The sequence below is a fragment of the Polyodon spathula genome, chromosome 3 (genome assembly GCF_017654505.1).
Source record: "Polyodon spathula isolate WHYD16114869_AA chromosome 3, ASM1765450v1, whole genome shotgun sequence".
Classification (NCBI taxonomy): Eukaryota; Metazoa; Chordata; class Actinopteri; order Acipenseriformes; family Polyodontidae; genus Polyodon; species Polyodon spathula.
The window spans coordinates 54,668,312-54,684,711 of NC_054536.1; the positions used below are offsets into that span (position 1 = coordinate 54,668,312).

Consider the following 16,400-nt stretch of genomic DNA (forward strand, 5'->3'; position numbering starts at 1 on the left):
TACCCAGTGGAGGTGGGTTGTCGAGGATTTGTGGCACACTATATAACCTGGTTTCTCAGAGATGTCTGGTTCAGTGGCCAAGAGTTGTGACGCACAGTGAAGAACTTATCTTAAGCAGTAGAAAGGAGCTGGCTGTGGTTGAGACGGAAAGATTCTGGATGGGGATCTCAAGCACAATAGAAAGAAAGCAACACAGATGTATGGGTAAGTAAGCTGGGCTGAGTTGAGTGGGGGACCCACTTGAGGTGTTGTGGGCTAGCTGACAAAACACCAAGGATAGAAGGTGCCCACTTGAAGACCCTAGAGTTGTACCCTACTTAGCTCAATCCAGACGGTTGTCATGCTGATGCTCTGGGGAGACCGCACTGTGGTTGATCCCCAGAGCCAGCATCGCAGCCATTGTGTGTGCTGATGCGCCAGCATTATACTTCAGCCATCAACACCAGGCAGAAGGATATAAACATAATTTAGATGGAAAGAAACGCAAATGGATGGAGATGCAGATGGATCACATTAGTTTACTGTAAAGCTACGTCTTTGTTGGTTCTTATCTTGGCGAGAGCCAAGTTCAGATCGGCATGAAGTTTTAACATCTACTCATGTATTAGAAATCACTGGCACATGAGTGAAGTTGGAAGAAGCCTTGTAAACAAACAGTCAGACAAGAAACGGGTTAAATCTTGACTTTGGTATATCATCACCATAGTCAGTTTGTTATGTACCAGTTGTCAATAATAATAGTGTGTGTGACAGTCATTAGTTGTGACTGTCCTGGCTTCTGTATACTGACATTTGGGTTCTTGATTCCTCTTCCAGGGCAGATCACTTGGTTTGGCTACGAAAGCCTTCGCAGTTTCTGGGACTACATGCGAGTGGCCTGCAGCAAAGTGCCACACAACTGCATCAGCAGCATTGAGAGCATGGAGAATGTGGGCTCCTCCAGGGCAAAGGTGAGGAGAAACTGCTGAGCTTTCCGCTGATACAATCAGCTGGATCATGCTATCATGAAAACCCACCATACCATGGTGTTTTATACTAATGACATGCGGTTGTTTAATTGTACAACGTGTTACCATTAGAGAGTTATGATGAATGCGGCATGAAACCAAACCAGCTACTTCTGTCTCAATTCCAATTCAATAGATATAGTACAGTAAAAGAAAATCGGATGTTTGGAGAAAAAAGGGAAAGCCTTCAATGAAGAAAACTGTATACCTACAGTTATAAATAGGGTTAGTTTGATCATGATATTGGGGTGTTTTTTAGCAGTTCAGGGACTGAACACATTCATGTGATTGAAGATCGAATGAATGCAGCCATGTATCAGAACATTGTACAATGATACCATCTGCTTGTAGGCTGATTGGCAGACTTTTTATCTTCCAATATGACACTGATCCAAAGCATACAGCTAACTCCTGGAATACTGGAAGGAAACAAAGCTAAAAGTTCTGGAATGCTTTGGACTGATCAGTAAAAAGCTGTATCCAATCTGTCTGAGCTGAAGGAAATATGCAAGACAGAATGGGCTCAGATTTCACCAACAAGATGTAACTTACTGGTTAAGAATGATCATAAATGTCTAGAAGGTGTAATAAAAGCTAAAAGAGGACCCACAAAATACAATCATTGTGTCATGAACGAATACTTAAATACATTTGTTTGTTTTTTGATAGTGTTTGTTAAATTTCTAGAAATTGTATTTTGCTTTTTATTTTATTAAAAAGTGGTGTAAGTTTACCAAATGCTTGTGCTTAATCTGTTACCTTGAATTATGATATAAGTGTAGGGTGCCCATACTTTTGTCTGCAACTGTGTACTGCCTGTAAGGGTTGTATGGGAACTCTTCTGGTTTGACCTGAATGTGTGTAATAAACTTCCACTATCATGGGTTCTTACTTAGAAATGGTCTGACATACAAATGTGTTGGCTTCGTGTGCTGACTGTAGTGTAGGTTTTATACTATAAATATTTGTAGATTTTAGCTATGAAATAAATGACCTGTTTGTAGGCTTATGTTCTAGAGTGATATCCATGTACTTATTATGTTGTACTCAATGTTAAATCAGAACATGAGTGTTGTTTTTTAACCAAGAGCCTTGCTGCCCATGGGGACTGGGAGTAAGATCATGATGTTATGACAAGTGCAGCAGACTGGAGCAGAGTATGGAAATTAGATTAATACCTTTAGATTTCAAAGGCATGTGGTAGCACTGCATAACTCTCTTACTGAAAAGGTATAAGCGAGGATCATGCAGACTCTAACCCAACCAAATTGATTTCATTGCAACATTGGTTTTATTTTGGGAAATATTTGTAAGAAAAATAAAAAACTGAAATATCTTGCTTGCATAAGTATTCAACCCCTGTGCTGTGGAAGCTCCCAGTTTGCACCGATGAAAGAAATTGCCCTAATGAGGACACAATTACCTTACCATTGGCCTCCACCTGTGAACCATTAAAGTTGCCAACAATCACTTTGAAGGAGCTACAGAGTTCAGTGGCTGGGAGTGGAGTAATGGTGCACCAGTCAACCATATCAAGAGCTCTGCATAACACTGGCCTGTATGGGAGGGTGGCAAGAAAGAAGCCATTACTAAAAAAGTACCATCTGAAAGCACTTCTGGAGTTTGCCAGAAAGCATGAGAGTGACCCAGCTGCGATGTGGGAAAAGGTTTTGTGGTCAGATGAGACCAAGATAGAGCTTTTTGGCCAAAACTCAAAGCACTGTGTGTGACGCAAACTTAACATTGCCCATGCCTCAAGACACACCATCCCTACAGTGAAGTATGGTGGTGGCAGCATCATGCTGTGGGGATGCTTCTCATCAGCAGGGACTGGGCATCTTGTTACAATTTGAAGGAAGAATGGATGGAGCAAAATACAGGAAAATACTGCAAGAGAATCTGCTTCAGTCTGCTAAAAAACTGAAGCTTGGGAGGAAATTCACCTTTCAGCAGGACAATGATCCCAAGCACAAGGCCAAAGCAACATTGGAGTGGCTCAAGAACAAAAAGGTGAATGTCCTACAGTGGCCCAGTCAAAGTCCTGATCTCAATCCCATTGAGAATCTGTGGCACTATTTGAAAATTGCGGTCCACAAGCGTCGTCCAACCAACCTGAACAACCTGGAGCAAATCTGCCAATAAGAATAGGCCAAAATCACTCCGACACTGTGTGCAAAGCTGGTACATACTTACCCCAAAAGACTTAAAGCTGTTATTGCAGCGAAAGGTGGCTCTACCAAATAATAATGTGTGGGGGTTGAATACTTATGCAAGCAAGATATTTCTGTTTTTTATTTTTCTTAAATATTTCCCAACATAAAACCAGTGTCACCTTACAATGATTGATTTTGAGTTTAAGTGTTTTAAAATAAAATATCGAACAGAATGAAATTTCAATGTACCATTTGTAATTCAGTAATATGAGAGAATTGGTCAGGGGTCTGAATACTTTTGCAAGACACTGTATATCCCAGTGAAAAAAGATAAGACAAATCACATAAAAAATAAGAGTGTTTATAATAGGACAGACTAAGAAATGCAAATAAAGAGAGCAAGCATAATTCCGTGTTGTATAATTAATACATTTTAATAGGGTTCTCTTTTTAATTAAAAGCTAACAACTTTTTTTTTTTAAATGTTAAATACCTACACATCATAGTTGGTTACAGTGCTCATGCATTTTAAGTACAGTAAGGATTACCTACAGTATTACTGTACTCGCGATACCTGCTGGTAACCTGCCTTTCTTTGTGTTTCAGGGTCGAGCATGGATCAGGGTTACACTAATGGAAAAACGGCTTTCGGAATACATTTTAACAGCCCTGAGGGACTTCAAGACAACCAGGTTCCAACTTTAATTCTAATGAGTAGCGAGTCTCATGCATTCTGGTTACTGATCTAGAAGCACACAATTCAGCATTTACTAATACAGTTTAACCCTTGCTGTGGCTCAGGTCTCTCCCATTTCTGCTATTCTTTTACTGGATGAACAAAATTGCACCTTTTGAAAGTGGTTATGAAAGTGTCAGAATCTCAATTTTTTTCTCTTTTTTTAAATTTTTATTATTATTATTTTTTTTTAATTCAGAGTGCCTGGTTATTTTTGCCACCATTTCTACTCCTCAGTTTAGAATGCCCCATTACATTGCCTCCCCACAACAGCTCGGGAGAGCTGGGTGTCTTCCAATCCCAACATTCATCCAAATAACCCAGGAGCTTGACAGTGGATGTCAGTAAGCTACGGGGCCCTGAAGAACACAAGTCCAGGCCTGCAGGTGTTTGCTTAAGCTCAATGGGCCCCTGGTCACTAGGGCCCGCTGTGCTATAGCTCAGTGTGGCGATCGCGATGCCAAAGCCGATCCGAGCCCCAGGCAAAGATCCCCTGACTGTACAACTTCAATCTGCCATTGTCAGGCGAACAGTCAAGCGCTAATAACCTTACTTGCAGAATGTATTTTTCCACCTCCTATAAAAATTATATATAATTTTTTTTTTTCTTATATACACTACCAGTCAAAAGTTTTAGAACACCTCCATTTTTCCAGTTTTTATTGAAATTTACGCAGTTTTATGTCTCAATGTACTCTGAAATTAAAGCATAGAACAAATAAACAATTGGAGATAAAAAAGAAATCATAGAATCCTTTTGTTTAACAAAATTTAATCTAAATTTTTGACTCAAAGTAGCCACCTTTTGCAAATATAACAGTCGAACACACTGGCATTCTTTCTACAGTGGAAATCTAATATTGTTCGGAAAGTTCTTCCCAACACTGTTGCACAAATGTGTTGCACTTGTAGGTTGCTTTGCTTTCACCCTTCTGTCCAGTTCATCCCAAACCAGCTCGATGGGGTTTAAGTCTGGAGACTGTGCTGGCCATTCCATGATTTGAAGCCTACCATCTTGTTCTTTTCTTCTAAGGTAGTTCTGACATAGCCTGGAGGTATATTTTGGGTCATTATCTTGCTGTAGGATGAATCCCTGACCAACTAGGCATATACCAGAGGGTATTGCATGGAGCTGCAAAATGCTGTGGTAGCCGTTTTTGTTCAGGGCGCCACTCACTCTGTGCAAGTCACCGACTCTGAATCCAGCAAAAGAGCCCCAGACCATCATGCTTCCTACTCCATGTTTGACAGTTGGTGTCACACACCGAGGAACCATCCTTTCGCCTACTCGACGGCGTACAAAAACCCCGCGTGATGAACCAAAGATTTCAAATTTTGATTTATTGGTCCATAAGACCTTCTTCCAGTCTTCAGTACTCCACTGGCGGTGCTTCATGGCCCAGGCAAGCCTCTTTTTCTTATTTTGCCATCTTAGCAATGGCTTTCTTACTGCCACTCGACCTGTCAAACCTGCAGCTCGAAGTCTTCTCTTCACAGTTGAAACTGAGACTTGCTTACTTCGACCAGTGTTAAGCTGTGCTTGAAGCTGTTGTCCTGTGAGTCGCCTATCACGCAAGCTGTTGACTCTCAGAAACTTGTCTTCTGATTCTGTTGTGGCTTTGGGTCTGCCAGACCTCTTCCTGTCAGAGTTTCCTCCAGTTTCCAAATGCCTTTTGATGGTGTAGGAAAATGTACTCACTGACACCTTGGCTTTCTTTGCAATTTCTCTAAAGGAAAGACCTACACTTTTAAGGGTTACAGTGGTCTGTCTGTCTTCCTTTGTTAATTGCCTTTTTCTCGCCATTATGATAGCAATATACTACTTCCTGCAGTACAGTGCTGTCCAAATAATGCTTAAGAGGGTGTAGTGACACAGTCTGTTCCAACACTGCTTTTATACTGACAGAGGGTTTGTAAGTAATCAACATAAGTTGGGACACCTGTAGGAATTGTTAGTATCAACCCCTTACTTGTTCCCTGAAAAACACCTTTTTGTATAACTCTGAAATGTAGATTATTTTTCAGTTTTTGGTAACCTAAACTTTTTTTTTTAACCTCTGGCAGTTTACCGCTTACCTTTGTACCATTTCAGGTTATTTACTGGACTTGAACTGCTTAAATTTCAATAAAAACTGGAAAAATAGGGGCGTTCTAAAACTTCTGACCGGTAGAAAAATATAAATAAATAAATAAATATAAAATAGTGTTGACGTTGTATGCATTTAAAAGTAATGACATTCCACGAGGGAGCTGAATCATTGAAAGGTTAGAAGCAGAATAAAAAGTAAATACCTTTTAGAACTTTTGGAATTTGTTCTATTTCTATTTCCTGAAGGGATTCACAGAAAAAAAAATCTTGACTTCAAAATACAGAAGCATTTAGTTAAATGCAGAACCTGTATCCCTGATCGAGCCTCTCTCGTGCATTATGTGAAAATGTCACTAGCCATTGTAGATCTAAACCAATACAAGTGGATGTAAAGTACAGATGTTTTTTTTTAATTAGATTAAATGTCAAATTCAAAAGACAAACCAGTATTTCTCTAGTAAACATATTCTTGTTGATGTTGGTTTTGTTTTATAGTTGTGCTTATCAAAAAGATACAGACAGCTTTATATATTTTTATAACTACTGTACACAATATACCCTTACAAATTATGCAATGTCTGTGTTTACTTGAATCTTGTGCCATCCTGCAGCCTTACTCAGTTTTACACTAAAATCGAATAATTGTAGAAATCAATTCAATACCTAACCGACTGTCACATGCAGGAGCTGAACACGAATTCTCTCCCCACAGGAGGTTTTATGAAGATGGAGCAATTCTGCTGGGAGAGGAAGCAAACCTGCTCGCCGACATGCTGATTGGACTCAATGCCATCGATTTTAGGTACTCATTCAAATACACCTGTTTGCTTTTGGCCTGCTCTTCATATCTGATCTTTGTGGTAAAGCAGACCACAGGCCGTACAATTTCCCCTTTCATGGCTGATTATGATTTCCATTACATGAGAGTAGATGTTAAAACTTCATGCTGATTTTAGACTCTCACCAAGATAAGCACCAACTAAGATGTAGCATTACAGTAAACTAATGTGATCCATCTGCGTTTCCATCCATTTTCATTTCCTTCCATCTGATGATGTTGATGTCCTTCTGCCTGGTGCTGATGGCTAAAGTGTGATGCTGACTCCAGGGTTCAGCTTATTTTGCTTCCTTGGCGCATAAGCACACACAACGGCTGTGATGCCTGCTCCAGGGATCAACCCAGTGTAATGATTTCCATTACATGAAAGTAGATGTTGAACTTCATGCTGATTTGAACTAGGCTCTCGCCAAGATAAGCACCAACTAAGACGTAGCTTTGCAGTGAACTAATGTGATCCATCTGCATCTCCATCCATTTGCGTTGTTTTCCATCTGATGATGTAGATATCCTTCTGTTTGGTGTTGATGGCTGAAGTGTAATGCTGGCTCCAGGGATCAGCTCATTTTGCCTCCCCAGCGCATCGGCACATACAATGGCTGCGATGCTGGCTCCGGGGATCAACCCAGTGCAGTCTCCCCAGCGCATCAGCATGACAACCGTCTGGATTGAGCTGAGTAGGGTACATCTCTGGGGTCTTCAAGTGGGCACCTTCCATCCTTGGTGTTTCGTCAACTAGCCCACGACACCTCGAGAGGGCTCGACATTGATTATGGCATCCCAGCATCGCCCCCCTCAATCCCACACTCAGCTCAGCCCAGCTGACTTACCTGTGCATCAACGTTTCTTTCCGTCTCAACCACAGCCAGTTGCTGCACCTCTCTGCTGCTTCAGATAAGTTCTTCAAGGTGCAGCACAACTCTTGACCACTGAATCTGACATCTCTGCACTGTAAGAGTTAATCATCTGAGGTTGTTATAATCCTGAAGCCAAGTCTGCTTTTCAAAAAGGTCTATAGCTATAAGACAGCTGCAGTGCTCAGTTAAGAAGCACTACATTCCTGCTGGGGTTATTTTTGAAAAGATGTGTTCATATCATAAACAAATGTTTTTTAATGGTAAGGAAAGTAGGAACATAATGATCTGAACAAGTGGGATCTCTCTGTTGCTGTGTTTTTACAAGGGAACACCCAGTGGCTTCAGGCTGTCAATACCCAGGGAAAGGTAACTCATCCTCAGTGTTTTTTCACTTCCACACACATTCTGAAATGTTTTTTATTTTCTGTCTAATTTCAGCTTTGACATGCCTGTTTTTATATTCAGAACAGCTTCCTTTGTTTTGAATGCGTTTTGAAAATCAAGCTGTTAGAGTAGGTAGTTTCAAATGTCATTGCTTTCCAAACATTCTGAGTGTTCTGGGTTCTGTTTCTCCAGCTTCGAGTTGTTGTTGTTGTTGTTGGTGGTGGTGTGGTTCTCTACGTCAGCCTTTACCTGGCTTTAAACTTGCTTTAATTCTTTGCAGTCCATTTATTCAGCGCTTGTCAGGCGTGTCAGGTCCAATTTATTTTCACACGTGCTGTTTATTTCACACGCGCTGTTTAATTTTTTTTTTTTCAGAGTAAAACAGGTTTAAAAGGCATTGAATCGCAAAAGGACACTTGGTACTGTATCTACAGCCAAGCCAACCCTTGTTCGCTGTATTTTTCACATACCTCTTTATAGACATGCATACTAATCCTCACCTGATCACTCGTTTTATCACCAAACTTCTCTTTGAGCGCTGGATGCAGAAGCAGCTACCTCCTTTGTTATGTCCGTGTTATCTCTGTAATGCATGGGGCTATGAAATCTGGCCTTTTTTTCTTTTTCGGTTTCATTCTGCTCCTATTGGTCTCACCTCGGCCATTTGAAAGGTTTTCTTCGCGTTTTCCAGAGAAAAAATGACTAGAGACCTGTGCTTTACGTATTTTTGATGATGTCGGACAGGATCCGACATTGGACTGGAAAGAGAAAATTGTAATATTGGTGTAGGACCACAAAGGGTTAAACTTGTCTGAAAAATGCTAAAGGCCTGGACTCAACAACCTTCCTCATTTCATTCATAATCTGTTTAGCCATGGGACCCTAAAACTGCCAGCCCCACCTACTCTCTCGCTGTCTACTTAAATAGAGTGGGCGGGGCTAGCAAAGTGCACACACTTGCCTGATTATTGAAATGAGGAAGGCTGCTCAGTGACGGCACATAGGATTCTCTAGAGAAGCTCAAAGCCAGATAGTTAGGGTTTTATATATACACACACACACAGTGGTTTGCAGAAGTATTCACCCCCTACTAATAATGTCACATTTTGATGAATTACAAATAATGTATGCACAGTTTTTTAAACAAACTTTTTTTATTCAAAGCTGTAGTGGTTAAACTGAACACTGTTATATGAGAAGGAGGTTAAATGTCAGCAAAACTTTCAAAGAAAGTGTACAAAATGAAATTTACTGGTTGAATAAGTATTCAGCCCCTTAAGTCAGTACTTGGTAGAAGCACCTTTTGCAACAATTACTGCTATGTCTTTCTGGATAGGTCTCTACTAGCTTTGCACAGTAGGATGGTGAAAATGTTTTCCATTCTTCACGGGAAAATTGCTCCAGTTCTGATAAGTTTGTTGGGGATCGACGATGAACTGCAATCTTCAAGTCTCGCCATAAATTTTCGATTGGATTCAAGTCAGGACTTTGACTGGGCCACTCAAGAACATTAATTCTCTTTTTGTTCAGTCACTCCAGTGTGGCTTTGGCTTTGTGCTTCGGGTCATTGTCCTACCGAAATATGAATTTCCTCCCCAGTTTTCTTGGCTGACTCAAACAGGTTTTCCTCAAGGATTTGTCTGTACTTTGCACCATCCATTCCCCCCTCTATCCTGACAAGCTTCCCAGTCCCTGCTAAAGAGAAGCATCTCCATAACTTGATGCTGCCACCACCAAGCTTGACAGTTGGGATGGTGTTGACTGGGTGATGTGCAGTGTTGGGCTTGCGCCAGATGTAACGCTTGGAATTTAGACGAAAGGTTCGATTTTTGTCTTGTCTGACCACAAAACCTTTTTCCAGCAGTATCACCTACATGCTTTTTTCGCAAATTCCATACGTGCTTTCAGATGAGGCTTTTTGAGTAATGGCTTCTTTCTTGCTACCCGTCCATACAGGCCAGCTTTGTGTAGGGACTGGCTTATTGTTGATGTGTGAACACTGACTCCCATCTCAGACACAGAACTTTGCAGATCTCTCAAGGTCATTGTTGGCTTCAGAGTGACATCCTGAACCAGTTTCTTGCTTGCCCGACTACTCAGTTTGGGAGGGCGACCTGATCTGGGTAGTGTCTTGGTGGTATGATGCATCTTCCACTTCTTAATGATGGACTTCACTGTGATAATCAGTGCCTTTGAAATGTTCTTGTACCCTTCTCCTGCTCTGTGACTCTCTAACACTTTATCCCTGATTTGTTTCAAAAGCTCCTTGGTCTTCATGGTTGCTTTGTTGGATCACTATGCGAGTTGCAGCTTGAAAGTCTTTATATACCTCAGCGATATTATCTATAAGTTAAACCACTTTGAGTGCACACAGGCTGAAACCATTTTACTAATTTTGTGACCTTTCAAACAAATCATTTGCACCCGAGCTGATTTAGGATTGCAGAAGCAAAGGGGTTAAATACTTTTGCAAATGAGATTAATCCGTTTTTCTCTGTAAATCTTACTTATTTATATTCTATGCGCATTTTTTAACGTTATCAATGTGGAGTAGTTTGTGAAGACTCGACATATAAAGTCTAATTTGAAAGTGCTGTGGAGTATGCTCAGGTGCTAACAAAATGTGAAAACTTTGCAGGGGAATGAATACTTCTGCAAACCACTGTATGTGTGTATACCTTGCGTTGGAGAAACTACCTAGAACCACTGGGTAGGGGGAGGCAGGGCAGGGGCATGACCTGAACTATGGGTAAAGGTTCTGTATGTAACAGGAAAAAATCAATGCATGACTGCAGGTGTGCTTGTGGAGCTTTTCTTACAACGGCATCACACAGCACTGCCTGCTACATATACCCATTGAACAGCAAGTCCAAATTAGGCAGAGAAAATGAACTAACAGTGATCTCAGTGACAGGGACTGTGTGGGATGAAGTGGAGTGAGGAAGCAGCACATGTAGATGCTGTTTCCCATGTTGACCTTTCACTTCCTGAATGACTGCCTGCCTGGACAGATCCCAATATGAATGGTGATAATGAATCTACTGTCACCCCTGGAGAGACTCTCTGGGCAGCCAGTTTCCTGTGAGGGGAGGTTCAAATAAACTCTTTCAGATCTTGGTCAAAGATTGGATTTGAGTCGTGGGTGGTGAATAAGCAATAAGGCTTTTATTTAGTCTCTGGTAAGTGACTTTGCAAGACTGGAATGAAAGGTTCAGTGACATTATGATAGAGTGAGGAAGTACTGTATGATGAGGCGTAGCTCAGATTGTGTTTTCTTTAGGCAGTGCTGGTTCGCACAATGCAGAAATTATAATGAATACTTTAAGCTTTTGTGATATGTTGGTGAAAATGCTAAATGTTAATTCTGTAGGATTAGAGAATTCTGTTTATTGTACCTTTTGATTGTACAATAATGGGTAGCTGTCATTGTCCCATTCTATAACAGACCACGTCGTTTATTAAAGCACCAATGTAATTAGAAATGATTTTCCTTTCCGTTGGATTTTTTTAAAAATCTTGTTTTATGGCATGTAGCTGGGTGATGTTACAAACGTGGGTTGTCATTGAATAATACTGAGTCAGACACACAGCAGTGGGTGTTGACACGGCGATTTTAATAAACACAGGCCCGACGCTAGGGTACCAACAATGGTAATCCTAGTTCTGGATTTAATAAAGAAAAGAAAACAAAACCAAGCTAAAAATTCAAAGTTTGCCACACAAGGTGAGCACTAGCCTGACTAAAAGAGATGTCCCAGTACAGGAAACTACTACACTATGAAACCCTCTCTATACCTAGTCCTGGGATGAAATCCCCTAACCCTACTGCTGTTGCTCCCATTGCTCTCTGCAACTCTGGGTCTTCCTGATGGTTGAAGTGTTCCCTGGTAGTTATCCTGCTGAGAGGACACTTTCCCCCTCGATGTTAACACAGCAAGCTTTCACTCTGTGCCTGTCTGTGTGGCTTTGGCCGAGCAGTAGCCTCGTACTCGGGCACTGCTGCATTCATAAACAGGCATAGGAACCCCAGCCACACCCCCCAGCCAATCAGGACCTCCCGATCAGCTCAGCTGTGGGCAAGTCTTCCTGTTTAATAAGCAGCTGTGCAGCTGGACCAGTGACAGGGTCCTCCCTGTTACATGGCAGTTTGTAGTTTTCACTTGAAAGTGTTAAAGAAATGCAGTTTTATGAAATTCAATAGCCTAATCCTAATTATTACTTTTGTTAAGTACTGTATTTAATGACCTTTTTGTTTTTTATATACTATATGAAATTAGTGTTTTCAGTTACTTTCCAAAATGCTTGACCCTTTTTTTTCTGTCAAAATATGTATAGTAGTAACTCGACAGTATTTGCACACTTAAATTTTACCTTCTTTCCTTTGCTGTCTTCCACAACTAAATCCTTATGGTCACGGGCACATTCTTCTGGGGTTTTTCTGTATAGGCATTTTTCGACTCAATTTGAAATTCTGTTTTATGTTCTCACTATCTAACTGTAATATAGCTTTAAATCTTGCAAACAAGGCTCCATTCTTAATTGTAATCTCGTTTTAAATCTCACAAGCGGAGTCTCCAATAGAAATGTAGGAATTTGCTGCCACTCGGTAGTTGGGGTGTGTTTAAAGTATTCAGAACGAATAAAGATTTTTTTTTTTTTGTATTAGATTTTTGTTTTTTAAATGGGAAAGGAGTGAACTAAATGTAAATTGAGAAACCATTTCTAGTGTTTTTCCAGTGTGTATTGGCTTATACACCAATTTCAGATTTTTTTGTATCGGAGGTGTTGTATTGTTTTTTATCGGTAAAAATTGAAAATCAGAAGCCCTAATTATAAAATACTATGACTAGTTAGCAGGTTGATCAAGTCATCCGCTTGTGATTAAATGAGTAACTTTTTAGTCACGCTGTTTTACACAAAGCTTCTGATATGTTTAGGTTCTAATGGTACTCCTTTCTTTCTTTCTTTCTTTCTTTTAGTTTTTGTCTGAAGGGTGAGGGCCTTAATGGTAACTGCCCTGCTGTTATAGACTACACACCCTATCTGAAGTTCATGCAAAGGTATGTATCCCGGAATTGTGTTATACGGGACGACAATATCTGAGTGGGCAAAGGTATGTACGTTTCCATACATGTAATCTGTGTCTGTCAAGTCACATAATGTAAATATATTTATATAATATATATATATATATATATATATATAATGTGTGTGTGGACCCATAACTAATTGATACTCTCAAAATGAGAGTTTTACATCTTTTGTAATTGACATAAGTGTATTCAAACTGTGGTTGTTGTTGTTGTTGTGTGTTGTTGTTGTGTTGTTGTTGTTATTGTATTAATACTATACTATTATGAACTAATATTATATTAATAATATTTAATAATATATAATAATTAATCCAGTACTGAAAAAGATTACAGATCTGAAGGGACTAAATGTATGTGTACTATGTAGTATTTAAATATTTAGCATGCACTTAAAACATTAATATAGATTTTATTTTTTTATTATTTTTTAAATCATTACCCGAAAAAGATCCAGGTAACGGTATTTTTCACGACAGGTAAGGTCCCAGATTTTCTCTGTGCCGACCTCTAAGACCAAGATTGCGGTAACGGTATTTTTCACGAAAGGTGCTGGTCCCCAGGGTCTAAAAGTGGACACCGGAGATCTAATACAGTATGAACAAAACTTTTTTTTTTAAAAAAATTAAAAAAAAAAAATAAAATAATAATAATAAAAAATAATATTATATTATATATATAAAGCACAATTTTATCAAAACTGGAAATGAAAAGTACAGCATTGGATATTAAATTAACAAAGAGACCAGAACTGTGACATTAGACATTATATACACAGATTCATATTATATGTTAATTGTATGGAAAAAAATTACAATAGAAGTGGAATTGCCAGCTAAATCATAAATACAGTGGTGACATACATTTTCCTGTCAAGTTCAACTCAAATGTTTTACCATAAACATGGTTAATGGTTATAAGAGTTGCAGAACAGATAATATGGTAACAGTATTTTAAATAAGGTAATGCATTTGGCATATGATGCCTTAAATGTAAGAATCTAGACAATCTAAAACTTGTTTTACCCTTTCTGTCTGAAGGTTTCATTTCAAGTACCCCTTTGCAATTTTCACTCCACAGTTGCAATAAAAGGCAGAATAATCTGATTACAGTTGAGTTATTTCTTTCCGTTTTATTTAATTTATAATTTATGTCACAACAGTTTGGGATTAACAGACTGCTGGTTCTGGACAGAATACCAAATGTTTAATTACAAGTCTTTGGTTGCACAGAATCAAAACACAGTATTTGGGAATCTCTTTGGAAATTCACTTGTTTGCTTTCTATTTGGCAAAGTCGTTATAAATAATAAAAAATAGTGTGCACTGTAAATGTTTATCATGTTACCATTTACTCCCATTTCAGCATAATTGTGTGCCATTTAAAATGTTTACAATATCAAAAACATGAACCTCATGATAAAACTATAATAACTAACAACAATAAAACTTTACACTTTCCGTAGACTCTTTTGCAAGTAAGAAATGTATCTATTTTTGACTCGAAATGATACGCAGGGTAATGTGAATGCACTCTTATCAAACACTGAAAACAATTCAAGCAGCCGCTATTGCTGTTACTAAAATTCATCCACAACTCATATCAGTGTGGAAACAGTCAATTGAAATCGCACAGGCGTACAGGTGGATGATAATTTTGAAATTATAGTCAGACTGTACTTTCATATTTATTTGTGCATTTCTGCATACCCTATGACCCTTTGTACCCCTAGGGGTACAAATACCCCCGGTTGAAAACCCTGTGCGTTCAAACACTCTCCAAAACCATTATATTACTGTCTGCTTTGTTATCAGGACATTAAGTGTTTCAGTGTCCACAACTCTCTCCTTCACAGCTCTGACAGCATCAGTAGTGACGAGGAGGAGCTGAGGACTCTGGGTAGCAGCGGGAGCGAGAGCAGCACCCCTGAGAACAAGGGGCCTCCTCTCATCATGGATGAGAGCAGCTGGTACAACAAGTGTAAGAGAGTAGAACAGAAATACAGACTGGCCTTGGAGCAAAAGGTAACTGGGATATAGCTGCATTCATATTGGCTGCATGGTCCTCTGTGTGTGTCCTTTTCTTTCTTTTTGTTTTACCCTGTGAAGAAAAATATATTATTCAATGGTTTTGTTTTGTAATTCTTGAATTTGGAAAGTTGTTTTTTTTTTTTTTTTTTTTTATTTAATTTTTTTTAACTTGACTCTGAAATCAATACCATGCTTTGATTAAAACCTTTTTTTAAATTTTCTCTTTATATACTGTAATACCATATATGCTGGTTTCAATGACCCTGATCAGCAGTACTATTGAAATACCTGATGTCACTTTAGGTAGTGTAGTGCAAAGTTACACTAGTTGGTGTCTGTAAAACAAACCGTATTTATAAGCGATGGATTATTTTGCGCTGAAGAAAGCACAAATTTTGTAGCTAAACAAAGATTTAGCAACTAGTGCCTGTGTTCAGAAAATGGTTAACAAGTAACTCCACTGGGAGAATCAGAACTACTTTATTGAAAGCCTAGGTTCTGGAGGTCAAACTTGGATGGCATGTACAGCCTGAGGTGTTTAAACTACAGTACTCCCAAGCCTTCTCATCATAAGCAGGTGTCTACCTAATTTGCAGAAATCAGTAAATTGAGGGGTCACCGCGAAATGTACCTCTTTTTAGGGGCCAATGCGTTCCAGACTAGTACGGAGAGAAACCCCCCTCCCCCCCCCCCCCCCCCCCCCCCCCCCCCCCCCCCCCCCCCCCTTTTTATGCAAATAGGGTAACAGGGCTCAGACATATCCCATTGGCCCTCAGCCGTATACTGGACCACAACGGGCACAGACAAACAACAGCCAATGAGTACAGACAGATAACAACCAATAGGAACAGACCAGGGAAGACAAACAGGCATACACACACAAAAGGTAAACAAAGCAGCGGCAGAATACAGCAGGGAGGGAATAACATACAGCATGTAAACACAAATAGACAGCAGGGAATACAGTACAAAAACACAACTGTATAGTATCTTCATTCTGTAGATAGGCTTTTTTTTTTTATTCCTTCGCCATCGTGTGTGCAGTGCACTTAGGCAATAAATAAATAAAAATGTCTTTGGACAAATAACATTTAAATAAAATACTCCAAAGAAGCCTGTCTGTGTGCCTGTACTGGCTTGTACAGTAAAAGGTGGGACAAAGTCAGTGTTGTATTGTTAGTTTGATTTAGGTTGCTAAAATCTAGTAGTATATTTT

The 16,400-nt window shown here is 39.5% G+C and overlaps 2 protein-coding genes across 2 annotated transcripts in view; one reads left to right on the top strand and one right to left on the bottom strand.

The window, feature by feature from the left end:
• Positions 1-16,400, top strand: part of rundc3b (RUN domain containing 3b) — a 62,572-nt gene that overhangs the window by 35,996 nt on the left and 10,176 nt on the right. Inside the window, exons 3-7 of the mRNA XM_041245485.1 lie at positions 817-950; positions 3,767-3,852; positions 6,698-6,787; positions 13,044-13,124; positions 15,010-15,178. Coding sequence (XP_041101419.1) covers positions 817-950; positions 3,767-3,852; positions 6,698-6,787; positions 13,044-13,124; positions 15,010-15,178 — 560 coding nt within the window. The remainder of the gene's footprint in view (positions 1-816; positions 951-3,766; positions 3,853-6,697; positions 6,788-13,043; positions 13,125-15,009; positions 15,179-16,400) is intronic.
• slc25a40 (solute carrier family 25 member 40) overlaps positions 15,172-16,400 on the bottom strand; it is a 37,225-nt gene continuing 35,996 nt past the window's right edge. Inside the window, exon 11 of the mRNA XM_041245487.1 lies at positions 15,172-15,254. Coding sequence (XP_041101421.1) covers positions 15,250-15,254 — 5 coding nt within the window. The 3' untranslated portion in view covers positions 15,172-15,249. The remainder of the gene's footprint in view (positions 15,255-16,400) is intronic.